General features: G+C 40.6%; 3 protein-coding genes across 3 annotated transcripts in view; 1 reads left to right on the top strand and 2 right to left on the bottom strand.

The window, feature by feature from the left end:
* Window positions 1-1,688: 1,688 nt before the first annotated feature.
* On the top strand, window positions 1,689-6,158 carry sbspon (somatomedin B and thrombospondin type 1 domain containing). The gene is made up of 5 exons (XM_082546956.1): window positions 1,689-2,293; window positions 3,233-3,427; window positions 3,568-3,646; window positions 4,240-4,416; window positions 5,703-6,158. The coding sequence occupies exons 1-5, from the start codon at window positions 2,068-2,070 to the stop codon at window positions 5,818-5,820; spliced, it is 795 nt and encodes a 264-aa protein (XP_082403082.1). The 5' UTR covers window positions 1,689-2,067; the 3' UTR covers window positions 5,821-6,158.
* Window positions 5,915-12,204, bottom strand: terf1 (telomeric repeat binding factor (NIMA-interacting) 1). The gene is made up of 10 exons (XM_082546955.1): window positions 11,936-12,204; window positions 11,422-11,505; window positions 10,752-10,879; window positions 10,279-10,365; window positions 10,015-10,164; window positions 8,508-8,617; window positions 8,395-8,418; window positions 6,974-7,071; window positions 6,784-6,857; window positions 5,915-6,685 (listed from the first exon to the last, which is right to left on the bottom strand). The coding sequence occupies exons 1-10, from the start codon at window positions 12,117-12,119 to the stop codon at window positions 6,524-6,526; spliced, it is 1,101 nt and encodes a 366-aa protein (XP_082403081.1). The 5' UTR covers window positions 12,120-12,204; the 3' UTR covers window positions 5,915-6,523.
* Window positions 12,205-13,838: 1,634 nt separating this feature from the next.
* Window positions 13,839-24,655, bottom strand: part of kcnb2b (potassium voltage-gated channel subfamily B member 2b) — a 99,499-nt gene continuing 88,682 nt past the window's right edge. The window contains exon 3 of the mRNA XM_082546631.1: window positions 13,839-19,666. Coding sequence (XP_082402757.1) covers window positions 17,684-19,666 — 1,983 coding nt within the window. The 3' untranslated portion in view covers window positions 13,839-17,683. The remainder of the gene's footprint in view (window positions 19,667-24,655) is intronic.

Raw genomic sequence — 24,655 nt, 5'->3', positions numbered from 1 at the left:
ACTTCAACTTGAATTATGGCTGGACTTTGACTAGGCCACTGCAAACCCTCTTTTTGTTTTGTTGGGCCATTCAGAGATGGACCTGCAGGTGTGTTTTGGATCATTGTCCTGCTGCTTAAGCTGAGGGCTCTTGAGCTAGGGCATGAACTGATTTCTCCTTCATGATCATCTGGTAAAGAGCAGAATTCATGGTTCCATCTATTATAACAAGTCTTCCAGACTTTGAAAAAGCAGAGCAGCCCGAGACCATCATATATTCTTTTTATAAAAGGCTCGAAATGTCTCGTCATACCACAGAATATTTTCTCAGAAGTCTTGGGGATCTTCAAGATGTTTTTTGGCAAATGTGAGATGAGTCTTTTTATCCTTTTTGATCAGCCGTGGTTTCCTACTGGGAACTCTCCCGTGGAGGAGATTTTATCTCTTTATTATTGTTGAATCATGAACTCTGACCTTGACTGAGGCAAGTGAGGGAAGTTCTTTTCATGTTGTTCTGGGTTCTTTTGGGAGCTCCTGGATGAGTCATGGATGTGTTCTTGGAGTGATTTTGGTAGGCTCATGTGAAGGTTCACCACTGTTCTACATTTTCTCACTGTGGTTTGCTGGAGCCCCAAATCCTTAGAAAAGTCTTTGTAAATCAAAATATGTGGTTAATGACAATTCATTTATGATTTAGAAGAGGTGCAACATCTTTGTCATACATGCCCAAGTAGGTTTGGATAGGTTGTTTTCCTTATTAATAAATAAAATAATCAGTTAAAAACTGAATTTTGTATTTACTCAGGTTATTTTTTTTATTTACTGTATATTATAATTAGTGTGATGAACAGAAACATTTAAGTGTTACAAATACGGAAAAAAAAAAGAAATCAGGAAGGGGGCAGATAATGTTTTCTTAGCATTGTATTTAAATGGGTTTCCATGTTGTATGCAGTTTATAACAGTATATAACAGGTTATCAGTGATTGGTAAAAGGAGATATTTTGGGAAATATGATTCTTTGTTTCCTTGATAAGACTGATACCACTTTCTTGTTTGCCTTCATAATATGACCTACAACCAGTAGATGGTTATTTTAGATAAGCATAAAACTGGAAACAAAGTCAAGAAGGAATTAGCTTCCAGCATTTAGGAATTGAGTAGTGCATTAAAAGTCCTTTGTTTTTGTTTAAAACAAATAGCACACATGTTCAGAATTGCAGGAAACAACTGCACGCATAAAACAATTACCTTATTTATGGCTGAGCTCAGGGGAAGCTGATATGTAGATTTTTTTTGACAGCCTCTGACCCAGTGAAGCTAATCTTTAGTCTACGTAAACCTCACAAGCAAAACAAGCACACAGACAAAATCATACCCGAACGGTTTGGATTTCTGCTGGATTACAGGAACTTGAAAGGGAAAGAGAAAAAGGGAGAGAGGTGAGAAGGGGACGGTGTTATACAGTAGAACAATTGATTGGAGACCTGCCAAATTCTCACATTCCTCCCTTTCTTTTGGGACTCGGAAACCTGGGGTGGCAGAAGGTCACAGGTATTCTGAAGAAAGAGGGTCAGAAAAAAGGTAAACAAGAATAAGGCAGGTAAGAAAGAGGCAAAAAAGAAAGAACAGAGGCGGGATGGTAAAGCATGCATCACCAGCTCACCCCTCCCTTGTCCTCATCGTCTCCTCCCGAGTGTGATCGACTGGAGGGAGGTGCTCAGCTGGGAACAGGGAGAGAGACACCAGCTTTGAGGAAAGGCAGGCACACACAACACGAAAGCCAGTGCTGGAATTGGGTGTTTTGTACTGTAGGTTGCATTGCAGACCTGTTTCTGGAGGGAAACTGAAGGGCTGGACACAGGAGACGGACACAGGAATTCCAGGTCACAAGGGCTCCTGTGGCAGAGCTCAGTCCTGGCTGGGTTGGGCTGGTATTCCAACCTCTCCCTCTCACGGTCACGAGCATGAAAGAAGCAGAACCAGAGCAGGAGTAAACACAGGTAGAGACGTGTGTGAGCACAGTCTGGGGGGAAACCAAGAGGCTGGCATCTTACTTCAGAGGTTGACTTCTGGCCTCACTCCATCATGATGGGATTCTCTGTTCAGTTTGCCTGCTGGTTGCTGGTAGTTTTTGCTCTAGGTGAGAACCACCTGGTGAGTGGAGGTTGTTCAGGGAAGTGCTGCAGAGGCAGAGACACAAACTGTTTGACCACTGACTGGAGGATGGACCGTGTGCACGGCACATGCTACTGTGATGAAGGCTGCGTCAGAACTAAAGACTGCTGCTTTGACTACTTCACAGAGTGTCCAGGTGAGTGATGAATGGATGGAACTGTTTATTTTTTGGTGCGCACCTTAACTTTATGATACCCGACCTCTTGCTATCTTCTAAATCTGTTGTCCAGAAGATAAAACAAGACAAATTATCCCCACTATCTGGTCATTAGTGGGCTGCTTATCACACAACATACCTCTAATGAGTGAAGTGGCATGGGTGGATGCATTCCACATTTTCCCATACATGTCAAATTGTGTGCATTTAACTTCAGTCCTTTCCAACTCTTCTGTGTCTTTTGTTGTTTTCTTCAGCTTCTAACATGGCGCAAACCCCACATAATCTCTGATTTTGTGTTTCTTGCATGTGTCTCACCTGCCGCATTACAAAAAATAATCAGCACACCAAATAACCCCAGTAGCTCTGAGCCTAACCTCATTTCAGTGGGCTGGCTGGCCCACATAATGGAATTAGTACAAATATTTTAAGAATGTGGTTCTGTCAATCAGTTGTAGCGATAACAGCTACAGTCAAACAAGCTAGGCACATTTAATATGTGTTATGGGCCAGTAGTGACTAAATCTGAATGTTTAATGCATCAAAGTGGAATCATAGCAGGCACAAAGAAAATAAATCACAGGACTCAGTCACTGATTGAGCGGCGCACTTGGCGCACTGTCAGAATACTTGTATCAGAGCAGGAAGCACTAATTCCACAAGTCACAATCGATGCTTCATTAATCCAAAGTTATTTCCTGGATATTGAGTCACATTCCACTCTTCCACCGGAATATTATAATTATTCATCCCTTAAAGAACAATGGTATATCTTACTGTCGATTGGAATTGTAATCCTGGCACAAAAGCTAAGATCTTAGGGAGTAAGTCTTTGGTTTAAATGCAGTTTAATTGTTCGCTGCAACAGAGGATTTCCTCTAATAACGTTTCTCTCTTGATACTGGTGCCAACATCCAGCTCAGGACTGTGTTGTGAGCGACTGGAGCTTTTGGAGCGGCTGTGCCAAACCCTGCCAGCCTTCGGTGCGAATCCGTGTTCGTCACATAGAACAGCAGCCCCACAACAGTGGCCAGCCCTGCCCCGGCCTTGAGCAACGAGCTGGCTGCAGGGAATACAGAGACCACCTGGGTAGACACTGTGGCTTCAATTCAGGTATACAACCAGATGAACACTCTCTGGTTTTACTGTATCTGCATTTTTGTGTGTGTGTGTGTGTGTGTGAAGTTGCATGCATATTTTCTTGCATTTGAGCCTGTTTTGTAATTCATAGATGATCTGGTTTCTCTTATCAGGTCCTGCATTCATCACCAGCATGGCGTTTGCCAAGGGAAGGCCCAAGCACGACAGCTACGGAAACCCCCTAAACCCTGGGTAGGTTTCATATCATGGTACTATAAAGCCTGCAGATGCTCTCTGAAACTGCACAGACCTCAAGAATCTTTAAATTCAAGAGTTGAAAGGTTCATGAATGCTTTCAGGGGAAAAACCTCTTTTTTGTGCTTTGTATCACAAATGAAATTGAAAGGAGATAACAGCTCAACGTTTTCCAACCAACGAGCTACCTGTAGGTGTTTGCCCACCTGGCCTTCTGTCTACAGACCATTAAACATAGCGATGCTGAAAGACTGCCAACAATCCTTTGAAATTAAATACTCAAGGCTGTCACATGAAAAGCGCATACACAAAAGGTTGGGATGACAGTAGGTGCGGTATTGCGAGCAGTTCAAAGCATCTATATGCTTAATTATTGTTATTCCTTTCATTAGAGCTGTGTCCCTGCTACTGGGGATAAAGTGGGTTTTTCTTTTTTACTGATCAGTAATTCCCAATATCGCCTAACCAAGTGATGATGCCTCGATGTCGCTCTCCTGTGCGTTAAGGGTTTATTTTGTTTGAATTCTACTGTCTCAGTATTTCAGGATTTATTTGTTCACCTTCATTACTCTAATCCTGTCGCCCTTTAGGTTTTGTGTGGAATTCAAGCTAGAGTCACGGACGCCCCACTGCACTGTGGAGAACCGGCCCCACACACTGTGGATGCGCTACATAACAGAGGGCTTTAACGTGTGTGTGGCATGTGAACCTCCTGCCATGCGAAACAATACCAGCAGCTGCCAGGGAGACGGTCAGGAATCAGACAAGTATGCAGTTATCGGCCATTTTACATGTGTTTTTCCTCCAGTCCAGATATATTTAAACTGTTTGGCATTTAATTTACAGCTGAATGTGGTCTAAAAGGGCAGACTCTCAGCTTTTATTCTTATTTTTTTTACAAACTGAAGGAACATTTAGGAATGGTGGTTATTTATTATGTAGCCCCCTTTTTCTTTAGGGACCAAAATATCTGACTGAAAAGCTGCTTCATGGACAGATGTGGGCTTCTCGGCTTATTTTTTGAGCAATTTTGAACGTAAAACATCTGGAAAAATTCCAAGTGTACCATTTGCATTTGAAAACTGTGGGTTTGAACCCACAACTTCCAGATTTCAGTGGATTTCTACCTATGTTGTATGTGACTTTTGTTGCCATGATGCCAGGTCTCTCTTGGAAATGAGATTTTTAATCTCAATGAGATTTAAAAACCTGTGAGAGAGGTGGAACTTTAGAATTGGTGAATGTTTAACAAAGAGATAATAACTCAATGGTGTGCTAAGCAAAGTAAAAAGGCATGATCTTCCATTGATAATTAGATAATTGTAGATGATTAGATGATCCGTTTCATGGTAAAAGAACACCCCTCATAACACCTAACCAAGTGGTGAACATTGCCCAGGGGCAGAAAAAACAAATTTAAACATCTAAAAATACCAGACAAGTTGTGAAACAGCATTTGTTTGGACTAATGAAAGTATAATATGTATGTTTCGTTATTTGAAGCATACAGCAATACTTGCAAGATGGAAGACAGAATGAGAAGGGAACACAAGCCATTCGAGCATGCACTTCAATTCCTGAAGAGCAAACTAAATGGCAAAAAAACTAAAGGCCTGGAAAACCATCAGGAAGGAGGAAACTCATCAATGTGCATGGCTTTCAGTCAGTCTGTCAACCATAACTAACAAAATCCTAAAAGGTAAACATTTTGGTTATGATTATGCTCACTTATCCAGTTTGAGCCCCTGAAAGGAGCTGAATTAAAGCTGAAAGTCTGGATTGAAATTGCATTGCACTTTAATCTATTGCACTACCGTACAGAGCCAAAGTTATGGAAATTGTGTTCCTGTCTACAAAGCCCTAACTGCACGATTTCACATAAAAATCTAAATCAGTTCATAAAACTTAAAACAGCTACAAAATTAGTCCACCTTCTGCTTCAACACTTAATGTGCCCTTGCCTTAAGCTAAGCAGTGCTGAGATCTTGTGAAATTACTATGTGAAACCATGTGCATAAAGTGGTATGAAACCAGTGGTTTAACTGTGCTGCAGGGAGACTGTGCTCCACTGGCAGGCGGTGGGGAACCCGCAGTGCAGCGGGACTTGGAAGAAGATCCAGAAAACTCTGCGGTGCGCCTGTCCTCCACAACACAGTTTTGTCTTCATCTGATATGGATTTCACGTGAACATCTAAAAACCAATCATCAGTGGGCAGCCAGATGCCTCAGCACATCGTCTCTCTATCAACACTAAGAGGCCTAATTTTGCAGATATGTCTTTTAATATGGTCCAGATCAGTGTAAAGTATTTTTAAATAGCAGATTTTCATACACATTAAAATAGAAAGACACTTGTACAGCATTCCACCTTTTCCTCACACACATTAAGCACACTTCCTTTTATTTTGGTTATAAAACAATGCTATTGTACTCTTTTACAAATGTCTTGTCTTACACCTTATTTATCTAAAAAAATGTGGCCTTAAATATAAAAAACTAAAAACTTTTACATCGTTTCCTGTGATTGCTCTCTGGTGGTATGACTGGGTGCACACAGCAGCAGCAAAGCACATACACTGACACGGTTAAGCTTTAGCTGGTCAGCTAAAAAAGACTAAATGAGTGAAATATACAATTATGTTTTACTGACACATTGTCACATTGTTACACATCGTCAAATTTACCCAGTCACAGTAGACCAACTTACCCAGATCACTGTTCTGTGCTTGAGCACCCTCTGGTGGTAAATTGTTTCAGTGCAAACATAGCAGAGCATGCAACTAAAACCATTAAAAAAAATCAATAGAAAAATCAGGTGATTTTATTTACAGGTCAAATGCTACATTGTACGAATTAGAGAAGCTCTGTGTGTCTTTATCCCACTTCATGTGCCCTCGTTAGAACTCTCCAGCGGTCTTTGAGCATGGTGCCGGTGCGTCCTTCAAAGTCATAATCCATTAAGATACGAGACCACTTCCCCTGCCCATGACGTTTAACACCATCCTTGAGGTACTTGTCCAGCTGGGAGGTCCATTTCTAGATAAAAAGGAAAAAACATAAACTCCTGCTTTCTATGCTTAAAGGAATATTTATAACTCCTTAAACTGATTTGTGGATTAATTGGTTCTACTTACTTGAGGGGGTTTTCTTGTTTTTTGTGCCTTTTTTGTGTCTGGTGAATTTTCTGTCATCTGGGATAACTCTGATGCTGTAAGGTTTGAAATAAATTTACTTGTATTCAGGCTCAAATATGATGTGCTGGTAAATAAATTTCAAAAGAAAAATTCAGAAACCAATCAAAGCCACAAGAAAATTAAAACCCACCATTACTGGAGATTCGACGTAGAGAAAAATTACGCTTCTTGCATGTATCAGGCTTCCACACATCTGTATTTATGGTTGAGAGTAGTTTCCGTTTTGGTCTGTGGAAGAGTAATACAGTGCGACACAATTATTTCCTTAACCTACATGTGTAATTTAAGTGACCCTGAATGTGACGTGGCAGTACTTCAGACACTGCAGATTTACTGGGATTTTCACAACCATCTCTAGAGAATGGTCCCAAAAGAGAAAATGTCCAGCGAGCCACAGTTCTCTGGGTGAAAATCCCTTGTTGATGTTAGGGGAGAATGGAAACATGGCTTTGAGCTGGTGGGAAAATATGCTGCAGGACAGCAACTCTGAATGCGCATCAAACGTCAAAGAAGATGCGCGACAGCAGCAGAAGGGCACACTGCACATCCTGATGGTCAGAATTTGGCACAAACAATATGAAAACACGGTTCAGGCTGGTGCTGTAGGGAATATTTTCTTGGCACACCTGTCCCCGAAATAGGATTTATGCTTCTATGTGAAATCTATGTCACAGGTACCTAATCAGAAACCCCTCTGAAACTCACACCCCAACTACTTTGAGTGGCCTCTTGATTCCTCCTGTGCATTTCCTGCTTCTTTCGAATGAATCATTGAGAGAACATCAATCCCTGCGTCAACATATGGACTCTCAGATTGAATTCCTCGAGGGAGATTCCTTAAACTATCAGGACTGATGTGAGGGGATGTAAAAAGAAGTGGAAAAACTTCACCAAGGACACTTTTTTTTAGCCTCTGGGGAGAAAACAAAACTAAACAAAAAACCCCAAAAGAAACTGGAAAAAGGGGACCTAGGAAGAGAAGACGTCCTAGAATCATTTAGGCTGGCAGAGGATATAAAAGATTGGGACATAACTGTAACGCGTAGTGCACAAGTGTGAATGCCGGCAAAGGCATTGGCCACAAAAGTCTGAATCAGTCATTATTACCAAGCAAGCATTGTTACAATGCCACAGGCTGCCTGAATACTGCCATATGTCCATCCCTTTATGGCCACAGTACACCCATGTTCTGATGGCTGTGTGCCATGCCACAAAGCTCAGACCATCTCAAACTCGTTTCTTGAACACAACATGAGTTCACTGTACTGAAATGGCCTCCACAGTCACCAGATCTCAATCAAAGAGGGCAGCTTTGGGATGTGGTGGAACAGGAGATTCATACCATGGATGTGCAGTTGACAAATCTGCAGCAACTGTGCGATGCTATCATTTCAATATAGACCAAAATAACTGAGGAATGTTTCGAGCACCTTGTTGAATCTGTGCCATGAAGCATCAAGGTGGTTTGGAAAGCAAAATGGGCTCCAATACAGTACTAGCGAGGTGTACCTAATAATGTGTCTAGTGAGTGTTAAACATATTCTTACTGACCTGTGACATGTGGTGTTTCCTTTCCTGTTAGGACATAAATAAAGCTGAATATTTAGCATGAAGGAGAAGCAGAGTTTAAATAAATGAGGCTTTTCAAAAATACTACGACTTACTTTCTGTCCTCCGTGACATCACTGGCCTTCTTTGAAAGAGAGCTGTCCCGGGGCCCCTCGTCCTCCAAACCCTCAGTTTTGTGTGAGGACTGCACCATCTTTGAAGCTGCCTGATGATCGGAGAGGTAGACATAACACAGACATTTAGCTTTGCTAATTTATGCATATAAATATGACCCTTTCATAAACTTCTAAAAACAACTAACTTTCTGGTCTAAGTACTGCTGTAATGAAAAGCAAAATTAATGAGGGCAGTCATTAGCATACCCTTCCAAGTACAGCCATCAAGAGGTCATTGGCTTGCGTAAATCATTCATAAAACTTTCCTGAATAAGCGAGTCTGTTAGGCCCTGAGGACGACTCTACAGAATGCAGCAGTTTGCCCTTCCAACTAATTTGATGACAAATTGTCAATTAGCTATGACTGATAACGTCACATCAGCACCTTCAGTTGGTCTGAGCGCCATTACTCAGGAGGATAAGAGCGTAGTTTCAGCACAAAAGGAGAAAACAAGAGGAGGAGAAATTAATATCTGCAAAAATTTGTGTAAGCATTGCCTGTTAACTACCGAGAAACTTTGGACACCTCATGTACACCCATCAGCAAGCCACAGCATTAAAACCAGCGCTGTGATTATCTCTTCACAACAATCCAGAGGTGCGATATATCAGGCAGCAAGTGAACAGTCAGAGCTTGAAGTCCACGTGTCAAAAGCAGAAAAAAGTGGGCGAGCACAGGTCTGTGGATTTTATGATGATGGCCAAACTGTAACTGTTATGCAGCCCCAGAGTCCCATGATGACAAGTGTCCACTGATCGGTGTATTTCCCAAAAAACCTTCCATCTCACTAAGAGTGCAAAGGGGTTTTTATATATTTTGGCTTGGACATAAGTTTGGAGAGACAAGGCTGAGATGGTTTCGACATGTGCAGAGATGGAGGTATGTAGTGAAAGAGCATATGCAGAAGGTTGGTGTGACAAAAGACGATGCTAAAGAAAGGGTGAGATGATCCGCTGTGGTGCCCCCTAAAGCAGAAATCCAAAAAAAGTCGACAATACTTTTTGCAAAAAAACCCAAAACATTTCTAAGAGTTTAAAGTGAATTTTAAACTTACAACTTAGGAAATAAAATATTCAGCCCAGAACCTGAAACATAATACATATAAATATATCTAGTCTAGTTTTTTAAACAAATATTTTAATTTACTCTGTGAACACAGTGCTGTATGACTTGTAGAAACTCAGTATGTAGGCCTGACAAACAACTTGTGAACTAAGGTTGGGGTGGACATCATGTTGGCCTTGATTTTAAAGTAGTAGGGCTTTAAATAACTGAGACACGAACCTGTAGGTTTTAAAGGTTATTCTCAAAATTCTCAGAATTGTGATCTCAATATTGACAATGATAGTAGTGAGTGTGATTTTTCACATAGTTGAGCAGACCTGTGTTCCAATCTCATTCTGATACTGGCTGTGACATAAAACACAGGTTCTGCAGGTGCTGTACCTTGAGAAGGTAGTCAGAAGGATTCTTCTCCAAATAGGCATCCAAGTAGGACTGGACTGTCTCTAGCAGGCGACTGAAGCTGAAGCTCATGAGGAATGGGTGGTAAGTCTCAGCCTGTGCAACTATTTTCGAAAGCTTAACTCTCAAACCCTGTTAAAACACATTAGTTGTTAAAATCGCTTAAAATCTGTTACTGAATAATTAAAACGTTCCAAAATTGACCTTTATTTTGAAAAGGAAAGGGAGAATAACTGCCATACAGACCTGTGGAAGTTCAAGGTTATTCTCAAACCACCTGAGGGCAGAGGAGGCAGAAGACCTTTCACCCTTCTCCAAGCAGACAGCAACAGACTAGGCACAGGGTAAATGTATGACATTAGACTCAAAATCAATACATGCAGCCAACATCAGGACTTAAACCCTGCTCATTTCATAATCAAACATCTGTATAGTTTCAGCACTGGTGTTGTGTTTTTCCCCCCACATAGTAAAATGTTTAGTTCCCTCAAAGAGAGCTAAAGGAAAACCACAGCACTACAATGGATCGTGTTTTAACTAGTTTTGTTAATCACCGTTTCTTTTACTCAAGCATGACGCTCCTTTGTGCTCTCAAAATTGAAAAATGAATATGAGGTGAAACAAACTCTTTCCCTATATTGTTTGTAGCTCAATTACAAGTGAAGTAATCCCCCAAAGGCCCATACTGAGGTAGGAAAAACAAAACAAAACTTTATTACCTGTACAATCAAAAGGATGGCAACGTTTTTAAACAAACTTTCGTCTGCCACAGTGTTTTTGAGGTCTGACCAGAGTCTGGCAGCCGACATCAGAGGCATCACAGAGGCATCATCTTCAAACTGCACATCTGAAGAAAAACAGTGTTTTACAGGACAAGGAAACAGGAAGCCAACTAGGATGAAGGACAGAAAGAGTCTGCTGCTGTTAATTTTTTTTTAGTAAAACAGTATACCCCCAGCGACCACTTTATTAGGTACAACTACTCAGCTCCTTGTTAACGTAAATATCTAGTAAGTAAGTAGTAAGTACATGGCAGAAACTCAATGCAGGTAGACACTGTCAAGATGGGATGTGGATGTAACGGGAGATTTAGATCATGCTGACAAATAACCACAATTCTAGGCCACGGAAAGTTAATGCATCACTGATGAAGAGACAGGTGGGTATATACGTTTTTAGTCAGTGATTTCCAACCCCTTTCTCATCTTTAATAGTTTTTAATGTAGCTTGCCATCACCAGTGTGTGAATGTGTGTGTGAATAGGTGAATGACTGAATGTAGTGTGAAGCGCTTTGCGGTCCTTAGGGACTAGAAAAGCGCTATACAAATGCAGGCCATTTTAATAGTTTTTAATGTGTATTTAAAAACTGTGGCATCATGTTTTCTTACCCAGCAGCTTTCCATGCATGACTCTTGCCAGGAAGTCACAGATCTTTGCTTTCTCATTTCTCTTAGGAGATAATTTCTGAATGGCTGAGGAAAAAAAGAATAAATGAAAAAAAAATTTGTGTTAGGCACAATATTTTCAGAAACTTTGTGAAGACTTATACGTACACGTATATTTACATTAAAGTTACCAACGAGAGGTTCTTCCTCTCGTTTTTCTGAGTAAAGGTGCCAGTTGCATTTAACAACAACATGACAGGTCTTAACAAAAAAATGAAAAAATACATAAAAATAGACATGGCTTAAAGAGTTTCACCTCGGACGCTGTTTTGGCGTCTACTCCTTAAACATATCTCACCTTTATATCTGTCATATTTTACGTGATATTTGGTTCTTTTATGTTTGTCTTTACCAACTTTTAAACTTTAACTAATGGTAAACTTAGGAAGCTAATCTAACACCACAGAAATAATCATAAATTAAGCATAAATATACGTAACCTAGGTGCCTCACTCACTCTGGAAAGCTGAGAGCGTTTCGTTGAATTCATCACGTTTGCTCTCCTTAAAACGCCGACACAAACTTAGAAACATGAAGTCCGACATCCATCCTGTAGCTACGGCGGTAATGTGAGAAAAACTGACACCTTCTTCGATGCTATTTACATCTGAAGCGGTTCTGTTATTATTTTCAGCCGCCATGTTTATGTGTATTCCTGTTTTTCTTTTAAAAACACCCGCGCGCTCACCATTTACCAGCCAGTTTGAATTCGCTAATCGGACTGCAGCGCCCTCTGGCGTTCAGGAGGAGTAACTAAATATCAATATCACCTTGTTCAGATCGTGCCAAAACAATTTGAGGCAACTGCAAGTTGAAGAAGTTGTTCACTGCATTAAGTTTCAGATATAACTTGTAGACTCGTAGGGTAGTATTTAATTTTAGGTATAAAGCAATTCTCAACCTTTTATGCAGTCAAACTTTGAAAACTTGCCTTTTGTATTGTGGAGAACATTTGAGTACAGAAAACTCACTCTCATGTTTAAGATTTGAGGTTTATGACTTGCCATGTTACCCTGCTGAAGTAGCCTCTTAGCTGACAGGAGTGGCACCTGATGTGGTCGTCTTCTGCTGCAGCCCATCAAGCCGTTTCCCTCTGACCTCTGGCATTGACAATTTTTTTGGGGTGGGATGCCTTGGGAATATTTTCTTTTTATTGGATCATTCACTGTGAACCATACAGGTTGTGCAGGGTATCAGGTGAAACCAGCTGAGTATAACAGTTATAATAGTTATAACAGCCTTAACTTTGTTTACTTTTCTGATTGTATCAGTTCTTTCATTAGGACCCTTCATGGAACTTGGAAGCAGGTCTGGAAGAACTGATTGTAGCAACAAAAATGTGTTTGTGTGTGTTTTTTGTAAATAAAAATACATTTGTAATAAATATTTTGTTGCCATTTGTGTTATTTCTTTCTTATTTCTGACCCATTTTAGGCAATGAGTCATAAATTCAGAATTTTCCAAATATGTAATTATATTATCTTAACTTATCCACCTGGTAATCCAGCAAATCAGTGACTTATCTTCCTCCCCTCACCCCTAACAAGCCAAGGGGTACATGGCTACCCCTCCTTAAGCCTGGTTCTTCCTGTTAAAAGAGACTTTTCTCTTCCCTCTGTCACCAAAATGCTTGCTCACAGGGGGTCATATGCTTGTTAGGATTTTCTCTGTATCATTGCAGGGTCTTTACCTTAAAATGTAAAGCACTTTAAGGTGCTATATTTGGTGCTATATAAATAAAATTGAATTGAATGAGAACCTTCACATGCAGTTAACACTGTAAGTATGTTTTTTTTTAATCAGAAATGACCTTTTCCCCTAAACCTAACAGAAACCTAAAGTGTAACTATTTAACCTAACCCAATAATTATATTCCTAAACTAACCTAAAATGGCCATAAAGATAAAGTTAAAGACAGAAAAAATATAAAACTAAGTAAAATTGTTGCCACACTAGAAGCGAAGAAACTATGTGAATGCCTCTGCCACCACACCACGAGCCTTATTTGGGCTTAACTGGTTTTTACATTGCAAATTATTATTGGACAGAGAATGCATTTCCCTCTAAACACACTGTAAATGTTGTTTAGTTGCATTGGAACATGCCTGGAAATGCACACTTACATTAATTGCATCGAACGAAACGCATCTCCGCTCTGTAATAAATCATTTATCAACCAGCCAAACTGCTGAGTTGTCCACACTTCTGTATATGGAAAACAACTTTGCTTTCTTGCAGCAAATGCAACATATTATTTTAATTGGTGTCCTGATTCAAACTTTTTTTCCCCCTCTTTTTTACTTTCCTGGCCTACAATCATCATCTCACATGCAGAGCAGGGAACACCAAACACACAAACGCAGGAGTTATACATTTATTTGTTATTCTGCATATGCTAATAGACGTAATGAGGAACAATGCTCTACACAAATGTTGACATACATACCATAACAAAGTGTTCTGTGGTCACATAATTGTTCAGACTACTACATGCATACAAAGATGTTGCTTTGTACAGAAACAGTCTGTAGGTCAGGATGTGTCTTGATGATAATGCTTTCTCAAAGCTGAACAGAAAAAACAATGGAGGAGGCAGAATATACAGAGATATAAGGACAAACAATGATGCTGTTTGCATTTTAAGGAGCAAGGTAAGCAGGTATGAGTGACACGGACAATACCCATTCTCTCAGAGAGGGTAAAGACACGACGTTTCCACTCTGTACAGCATCACAGATGAATACGCCATCATGAGACAGTAAGACAGAGCACAGTCCTTTTTGCTGTCAGTTCACAGAATTAGCTGCAGTATCCACACAAACTTTATCCGGAGGGGATACAGCTGATCAATCCAAATCCCTTGTTTCTCTACCCTACCTGTCAAAATGAAAGATTACTCGAGGCTAACACAGAGACATGATTACTACAAACAAGGGATGAAGGATTAATTGGAGTACAGAAAAAAAGTACAAGCTTACAAACAAGAAGGTTACGATCTAACCTCCCTTTATTATAAAGAAAAAAAAAAGAGATGAAAATTCAAACGAAGACCACCGCTGACTCCGCATTTTACTTCAGAGAATACCAAAGAATCTGAGTTTCTGATGAGGGATCGGTAATATCACAAAGGTAACTCCATGAGGTCTCACATGAATCTCTGAACACTGAGTCAGAATATGCTACTTTGGGCAAATCGTATGTACACAGACAAAAGAAAGAAAATATGGACCACAACTGACACAATGTAACCATTTGGGAGAACCATTTCTTTTCTTGTCCTCGCCTTGTTTTTACCCACTCGTAGCTATTCCTGAGGGCATGCCATGGGGTTAGAGCTTCTGAAGCCGGAGGGCCCGGAGCACTCACTGGTGTCAGCATGGGAAATAATCAGATGGATCAGCAGGGATCTCTTCCTGGCTGTAGCTGCGCTCCCTCTTTGCCTCCCTTAATGGTCAGATGCCCATCCCTTTGTTTGTACTTCTTCCTGCCTCTCCGAAGACTGATGGGAGTGGATACTGAATGTGGTACACACATTACTCAGAAGAAGGGAGAAATATTGCAGCTCCCTGTTCTGGAAGCCAAGACATCGAAGTGGATTTTGACAACAACACTTCTCAAAAAGTACAGAAGCAGCTAGCTGACATTAGCTGTTCAAGAAAAACAAAACAAAACAGATAATCTATCCAATCAGAACATCAGAGAGTTATAGAAAACCTGAGAACTCAATATCATTACTTGTTTCTATTACATAAAGACCTGATTTTTCCTATAAAATTAGAATTTTTTTTCTGTACAGTGCTATATGAACAAAGCAAAATGACTCGCTACCTTCTCATAAACAGCCGTGTTATGAAAAGGCACGCATCATTTCAACCACCATATGGCAGGAAATTGTGGTCGTGCTCCATTTTGGTTTAGAAAAAATAGACTCATTCTCCACGATAATTCACAAAAAACAGAAAATTGTTTGTTTGTGGCCATTAAAATTAGATAATGTTAATATCTTCCACACATTTGCTAGATTTTTTTTTATGTAAATCTAACAGGAGTATAAAAGGCCCTGGTGGTCAATTTGGATTCTTATTCCGACAGATAATCAAATTTGAGGTCCATTAATACCTGGCTTTAAGGTGCTCAACAGCATTTTGCCAGTCACGCAATACGAAAAAGTAAAAGTCAGATTCTCATTTGCATTGTTTGTGAGATCCTAGTAGTCGTAATACTCTTTTTGCCTCATATTAAAGATATAACATCTGAAAAATACAAGTAAATTTTGCCTGTACACTTACAAATTCCCATAGACATAAAATAAAGTGCCACAATTCTTGGCCTGCATAGATTGCAGTATGCGATATTGCACATTCCACACCTTTCAGTAAAACAAACAAACAACCAAAATATGATTAGCGAAAAAGAATGATAACAAGAAAGAAAACAACAAAATAGTTCACCCACGTTCCTTCCTATCACTGCCATTCCGGTTTGTGTGGCTTTCACAAACTCCTCGCTAGTCTACGCCGACATGTGTCACGCCGAAAGAAATAAACAAATATTCCAGCAATAAATTGGAATCAAAGGCAACGTAGAACAGACATATTTTCAGTCAGTGTAAAACAAAAGCAAGAGAGACGACGAGAGAAAAAAAAATCCTTTGGGTTTAAGTTTGACTGAAAATTGTTCACAATAAAACACGATAAATTACAGTCCGAGACACCACAGATATACAAAAAAATGCCTTAAACTTATCAGCAGGATTGGGTAAAGTTGCAGTAGTATGGAACAAAGGTCAACATTGACATGAGGCTGCTGAGGATGGGCCAATGAACACAATGCAGGTAAACAAACTATAATGAAAAAAAAACTCCAAAAGCATACCTACTGTCAAAATACATGTTATTACCATATATGCTATAATGCATTCGAGATAGAAGAAAGCTTGCCAGTGTGCTTGATTTGGTCCATTGATATCAGAAGGAATACTGTCATTTTTTGTTGTTGTAATCTACCCCTTTTAAAAAGCCAAAATAGATAATGATAGTGTAACGCATATATCTGTGTTAATGACCAAATCTACCTTGGTGAATAATAAGTCTTACCTCTTTTTTTTGTTTTTTTAAATGGAGTCTCACCTACATATTGTAGACTTTTCCTACAACCAATCTAGCCCTACTTATCACGTTTCATTCTTAAAACTACTTTTAGATAGATAGATATATTTATTTATATAATTGATGTTAGAGAGTAAATAAGATCATTTCCTCTGATTTGGATGGAATCAAAAGGCTGAACGAGGAGCATCTTAAATCTCGTGATAAATATTGTCAGTAGCTTTAGTGTCTGATAGTTCATCTTCTTACTGGTTTGATAAATACTTGGCAACTACAGGTGGTTTTTTTTGGTGTTTTTTTTTTTTTTTTTTTTTAGAGAGAATTCAAGGTGTTTTTATCTTTCTTTCCCACATTCATGAATTCAAAGATGCTCAAACTGAAAGTTCAACAGCTTCTATGAAAAACAAATATATTAATCTCAACGTTACAGTTTCATCTGTTATTCACGAGAAAAAAAACAACCAAACAAAACAAAAACGAAACAAAACAAAGAAACAGGGCCATCATGAGAACACTTTGCATTGCCACAAAAGGTAATGATATGTTTCTTTTTTTTTATAGGTCGCTACGATGCAACACCCAATCTGAGGGCTGTCTATCCAAACCCCTACCCCTTCTTTTTCACATTACAAATATTAGTACCCTCAGTGACTGTCTTCCCTTGCCATCTTGTGCATTGTCATTGCCTTAGATGTCCTAGTATTTACAGTGGAGCGCTTTCAGCAAACTAAGCACCGTAAAATATCTGTCCTTTGATTTTTTTTAAAAAAAAGCATGCTTTTACAGTTCCTCTGTGCATTTCCTTCTTTTGCTAGAAAAGGAGACGTTATGTACATCTGGAGGACCTGCGTGTACGTGATTTGATGAATTCTCTGTTTCTCAAAAGTGTCCTCTTTGAGCCCACTGTTTTTCCAGGATCTGCACAAAGCACTGCAGTTTCTTTTTCTGCAATTCAACAACAACACAAGTATAAGAGACTTGTCATGCCATGCAAAAAGATCTTTCGCCACCGCTGCACCCTTGACTTTCCTCCCTGCTCTCCCAAACTTCAGGCTGAGGTTGTACTAGGTCTGTTGTCCCTCAAATGTCCCTTACATTCACATGCTGGTTTCACATGTTGGAGAGAGGCTGCCATCCCCGGGTATCAGGTGGATATCGGATGTAAACATGTGGTTCTCTACTTTGTGTCCACTTTGGTTGCTGTCAGGCTTAACCTCCTCGCCTGCCCCAACCACACCTTGGGTGCTATTTTGTGCTGCTGTCTTGGGTGACAATGGTGCAACCGCTGCTCCCGCCACCTCCATCAGGTGCTTCTCCTCATGATTCTCTGTGGATTGTGAATCTTCATCCCCTGGTGGGGTGTCCACCACCAGCCTCTTAGGGGCCAGAGGGCAGACGTCTTCCATTGTGACTGGAAGAAGCCCCTCTGAACTAGGGATGAGTGGTGATGTCTCTCCCACTGGAGACTCATCTTCCAGGATGCTGGAGCTGATGTCTCCAGGAGAAGTAGTACTGGGTGGTGTCAGAGGGCCTTCAGCAGAGGTCTTTGTGTAATTGACCTTCAACCCTTTTATTTTTAGAGGATTAATCCGTCTTGGAGAGCCCTGGATATTCTCCACAGCACTGTTAAAGCTTTCCCCTTCGTCTATGTAGAGCTCTGATCCATCACTTGGGTTGACAGACTCATAGAGACCATCTTTAAGAAACCTCTGGTCATCACTGGGCCTCAGTAAGCTAAGATTCAGAGGTGGCGGGGCCCTGGGGTGTCTGATATGACATGATCTAGCATCCTCCTCGCCTGAGTTTGAGCTCTGTTTTTCGATGCCAGCTGAACAGCTTCCAAAGTTTTCTGGCAAGGAGGGCTGGACTTCCTTCATCTCCATCCCCACCTCCTCTTTTAATGCAAATTCAGGGCTCTGGGATTTCTTCGGTGATGCCGGGGCAGTCATAGTTGTGCTCAGAGTGCTCATGGAGCTTGTAGTGTTGAGATTGCTGAAGGACTGTGACTTGGTTATTTGACTGTACATCTCCTCCAGTGTTTGAGCACTAAGGTGCTGTGGGGTCCTGCTTGTCCGCTGTGGACTTCCAGTTGTGGTGATGGTTATGTGATGGGGAGAACTTTCGGGTAGAAACTCTGGGTTTCTTTTGTCAGGTGATTTCAGATGGATTTCAGAAGAGGCATGCCTGGTATGGCTGCCCCAGCGGCTAGGCGACAGATGGTTCTCAAGAGGCGTCTTGTTTTCTCCTTTATCTACCGCTACATCTATCAGTTCCATACTACGAGCAAAGGCATCTTTTAGGTTCATTGACACAATGCTACCATTCCTTCTGGCTCTCTCCAGAGCCTCCCTTCTCTTGATGGCTTTCTCCTGCCTCTTCTGCTCTTTGTAGAACTCAGAGAAGTTGTTTACAATGATGGGGATTGGTAGGGCAATGACAAGCACACCTGCAATGCAACACAGTCCACCTACAATCTTTCCAAGCAACGTCTGTGGGTAAATGTCACCGTAGCCCACTGTAGTCATTGTAATGGTGGCCCACCAGAATGAGGCAGGAATACTGGTGAATTTGGTGGCATCTTCATCTTTTTCAGCAAAGAAGACCAAGCTGGAAAATATCATGATGCCCATGGCAAGAAATAAGATAAGTAGCCCCAGTTCATTGTAGCTCCTTCTCAAAGTAAATCCTAAAGACTGGAGCCCCGTGGAGTGCCTGGCCAACTTCAGGATCCTCAGTATTCTCATGATTCTGAATATCTGCACCACACGACGCACATTTTGGAACTGCAGCACACTCCTATTCGACTCTGTTAGGAATATGGTGACATAGTAGGGCAAAATGGCCAGCAAGTCAATAACATTAAGTGGGCCTTTGAAGAATTTCCACTTATTCGGAGAGGACAGGAAGCGAAGGAGGTACTCCATGGTGAACCAGGCAATACACACGGCCTCCACATGGGCCAGGTTGGGGTTATCATTGAAATGGCCAAACTCATCTTTGTGCTGGAGCTCTGGTAAAGTGTTGAGGGAAAGTGCGATGGTGGAGAGGACGATAAACAGTATTGATATGATGGCTAGAATCTGAAAAGAGAGACAGAAATGAAGAAAGTATTAGTTTAACACTGGTAGAGGACACACTCTGAATAATCAGGGCTGTCTGATTTGCATTAAGGATTTTAAAAGATGTATAAATAAAGGTCTCCAGTATATGATATGAATCTAATGGAGGGTCTGTCTTTGGTTCAAAGGCACTGTGGGCATGCTCATGAATATCAGAGCTCCATTATCCATATAAAGAATATAGAATATGCTAGAGTATTACATAAGGATAGGTCAGAAAGATAATGGAAAATGACACAAGGAACCAATGAGTGATTAAATGAATGAAGCATTGCGGAGCTTACTGACTGAGAAGTCATTTAAATAAGGGTAGTAAGTAGGGCAGAAATCTGTTTAGACAATAACTGTGAGCGCGCACGTGAGTGTATGTGTGTGTGTGTGTGTAGTCCCATCTACACCACATGAAAGAATAAAAGGATTTTGGCGCCATCTGTTGGCAAATGTCTAAAACTTCCCCTTTCATTCATTACTTTCACTTTAAAAAATGTATAAAGCTTTACAAATATTGTTTCTTCTTATGAAACATACAGTGAAAATATTGTTTCCCGTATGCTCATTTGAACAGTGAGGGGATGGGTATAATAATAATCTTGTATAATGCCATGAGGTCAGCACAGCATAAAGCTGAGTTTTAGCTGCAGCTCTTTATCTCGATGAGGATTTATAGAAACTGATTGATTAAATCTGGCCTTAGATGTACTGACTATGATTGAATATTTATAAAACAAGTGTGTCATCTATATATGGCGAAGACATTATGTTACGTGATGAGCTGAATATCTTCCCTCTTGCGCTGCAACTACACATAAAACTCTTTACAATGCTGCTGGGGTTAGCTGATGTCCTCTTTTTATTCCTCTCCAGTTCAACTCTGCTCAGCTGAGCGTCTCTTTCCACACAGGTGAAGCATCTCTGCACTACACTCGGTGCAACCCTGCATCACAACATCGACTGAAATCCAGGACGTGAAAAATTAGCATTCTTTTGTGCAAAGCCCTCTGTGACTCGAGCAATATAAAGCCTATTAAAATGTAATGAAGAGAGATTGAAGCGACTCAGTCAAATAGGAAAACAAGGCACGCTGAATACTAATCACAAATCACATTAAGTTGCAGAACACATTGATGATCTTACATAAATTTACAATGTGTAGTCTGGAGACGCTCACAGTATCTCCGCAGAGACTTCATTAATTTAGCAAATATTACATATTGGCAATACTTTTTTTTCTTTCTTGCAGTGGTTAGGGGTCAACCACTTCTGTAGTCCATCCATTAGCCTGTGGCTAACAATGACAAGCTGGAAAAAGTGGTCAGAAGGCTAGTGGCATTTCCTGAAGCAAACATATATAAATGCATTTTTTTTGTTGTTGCTGTTTTTAAATAAAGCAGGATCTCTTCTACTAATGCAGAGGAAAAATGGAATCATAAAGCAGAATAAAGAAGGTGGTGTCCTGGCTCAGCAGCGGAAGTGTTATCGCTAAATGAATGCTGGTACTGATTAGGTTAAACCTATTAGCAGCTAAGTGAGGCAACTCAGGGCAAGCTTGGCACTGAGCTGTGGAGTCATAGTAAGGACGCAGATTGCTTCCATACCCCTCAACTTTTTGGCAAGCGCATTTCAGGCTCACTCCCTGCTGCCAAACAATTTGATCGGAAGACCTTTGCTTGTACTCTTGTTTCTGAACAGCAACAAGGTAGAAGAGCAGATAAGAGCACGAGATAATAATTTTGGGGGTATACTGTGTCTTACACAGATGATTTTCTGATGTGGTACAGTATGGAGCGGAGTATATGTAAATAAGATTTACTGACGTGCAGGCAAGAGGTAAGTCATTCTTCAGAGGTCGATTCTTTATTTAGATTTTACATTAACTGCCTCAGAGGACACAGTTAATCTTCTGCTGTTCCATACTTCAAAAGCTACACTATGAACAGCTGAAAGAATGGACATGCGAGCACGGACACAAACACACAGACAGAGACAAACTGATTAATGTTTTCATTGACCCATAGCCCCGCTGTCTCACTTTCACACACCCAAGCAACCTGTGTTCGGTAAATGCCGTGTAAGCTCGGGGATAAGAAGCGCTGAGGTGGCTTGCATTAACCTACTGTTATTGAGTGGGAGTAGTTAAAAAGATCAATTACTTGGACTCCTCTTTTCTCATGATTTGCATCCGCGGTTGCATTAAGTATAGCATCAAATGTCGTGAGTGGTGGATTAAAAAACAAAGAACAAAATAAAAAAAAGAAAGCACAGTAAAGCCGGTTGACCTAGACGTGACTGTGAGGACGAAGGCTAACAGACACAGGAAGTGAAAGAAGATTTTTCACAGATGCGGCCACTTTCTAATCTGTGGAGCTTCTCTCTGAACTGTTAGATAACTGAGATTAAACTATCTGTCAGTTCCACCACTGACCGATGTGCCTGCACGCACCTTGGCAAAACGGTGAATGCTTGTTGTGTTAAAATGAAGCAATTTCATTTAAAAGCAATTAAGAAAGTTAAATATCAAACTACTGGTAATTATAACTTTATTATATACATTAATTTTATACTCATCTATCAAAATATATTTGCTGCTCCTGATTGGCTTAGATGGGCGGTCAATGCATGGAGATGATTAGCTGGTGTTTGACATACTTTAGCTGCCTGTGACCAATCGGGCTGCTGTACTCCCTCTCCATTGTGCTCTGAATAATAAGAGCACAATCAGGCCAAATCGTACACACGAGTGGGTCTGTACGGCAGACTTTTGTTGTAATGTGCATCACATGGACTTTCAGATGTATGCAGAGAAGATTTGCCTATTCTTTAAAACCTCATAGAGTCAATCACTTCACAGGAGAGGAGTTTGGCCTGATGTCACAACATCGATTTTCCTTGAGCTCTCTCCCTTTGATCTGAGTTGTCATGTTGCTCCCAGAAAGAAACATTTGAATAATACCTGCATTTTTACATTGCATTATTTTGGTTAGTATGTTATGTGATGAGCTCACGCCCATGAGGTGTGCTCATCTTGGATCACCTAATGTGCATTGCTCTTGGTAGCTGTCTTGCTTTCATACATTTAAGCATTTTTAGCAGATCACCCACGGAAAAAAAAAAAACAGACAGCTTAGCACGACTGCACTGGGAAGCTGGTTCACTTTGAGATTTACAATGAGGGAGACGACTAACAAAATAAAGTTCTGAGTGTCATGTCTTACTTTTGGAGCTCAACCGATACATGGTAGGACTATCACAGTTTTCCTGGTATTTGGAGATAAACTATTTCCTTATATGAAAAGTTAATACATAAAAAGATGTTTGGGATAATTGAAACATGAAGCCGTCATGTGGTTTTTCACAACAAAGCAGCTCCAACTGTAGCACTGTTGGCTCCACATGTAGCAGAGAATGCATAACAACTGAGCAGAAGGTGGTTCAGATCAATTCAGTGCAATAGTTTTTATAAAGTGTCAAATCACAACAGTCACATGAAGGCACTTTATTTTGTAAGGTAAAGACCCGACAACAACACAGAGAAAAACCCAACAATCAGATGACAATGTCAAGAGGTTACATTTGGAACAGGTACTGTCACCAAAAAAAACTAAAATAAGCAAATGCTCTTTAGCTGTAGCAAACACACTCTCCTCATGATTTAATTCCGCAGATCCTTAAAAGTAATTGAAGATATCCTGGGTGGACAGAGAATGGGGAGTGAAGTTGATCCAGAGGAGAAAACATGCAGGAGTCATGGCATTAAGAGCCCTCTTGAGTCGCTTTTCTGTGCCTCTCTTGAGCTTTATCTTCAGCCATCTGTCATCTCAACCACTTCTCCTGAAATTGCAAGAATCACCTTTCTACATCCTCCTCAAGAGGTCGTCAATAGAGGCACTAACTCTTCTATAAGTGTCCTGTCATCAGTGGCAGCTCATGATTGCACAACTACAACTACGTCCCTCCTCTGCCTGCATTCGCATCGTTCCTGACTTTGAGAGGGGAAAGCTCTTGTGAGGATGAAAAATATTCTGCACCACACCAGTGGCCCACCTGCCAGCTAGGTGGAGGCTATTGATTGTGTACACATCAAATTATGGACACTGAGCCAAGTCCAGCAAGAACCTATTGATAACCCTGCCCGAAGCTCTTATGGACTAAGATCCACCCCACAAGTCCCCACTGGCCAAACCTCCCCCACTTGGTTCATCAATTTGCGCTTGACAAATTGAGCCTTTCCTCAGGTATGATAATTTTTTGCTGCAGAATCAATCCAGATGATTATGGCTATGGTAATGTGGATTGATTTCAGGAGTTGTGTGGTATTTAATCTTCTTGGTCTGTATCTCTTCGAGTGTTATGACCCCATAAGATGTTGGATGGCACATGACAACTTGGCTTTGTGCAAAGTCTACTTTGCTAACGTAATGAATTACTTTATTAAGTTTACACGTGCCCACTGCGCTATTATTCTCATTATTAGATGCACATGCAGGATGTAGGTATAATCCCCTTTGTGCATAAATTCTGCTAATTAGCAATTGACAACAATTAATGGAAGCAGTGAACAAACATGATAAGACACATAGCTGGAATATTACTTAAATACACACACCCTTAGAGAGACCAAATATAAATCAGCAGCAAAGCAGGGGGGGTCCCCACCCTTCCTACACCATTCTGTCTGGTTGAGTGCCTTTACTATGGCCAGTTTCCAAGGCATTCACCAAGAAAGGGAGAGCAAGAGAGAAACAGAAAGAGATGGTGATATTTGTTGGCCATCAAATGTTTTGTTCCGTAGATCCTCCGAGGTTCAGAGAGGTTTGGAGAACTGCCCAGCCATTACGATTTCAGCCTCAATTCTAAAGCCATTAGTCTGCAGAAAAAATCACCAAGTTCATAAAGCACTGGGGACAAAAAATAAAACGATGAATCTGATCCAAATGAATTTCTTGAAACTGG

The sequence above is a fragment of the Aulonocara stuartgranti genome (genome assembly GCF_965226115.1).
Source record: "Aulonocara stuartgranti genome assembly, chromosome: 9".
Taxonomy (NCBI): domain Eukaryota; kingdom Metazoa; phylum Chordata; class Actinopteri; order Cichliformes; family Cichlidae; genus Aulonocara; species Aulonocara stuartgranti.
Note: the sequence above shows the minus strand (reverse complement) of the source record. Positions and strands in the feature narration are given on the sequence as shown.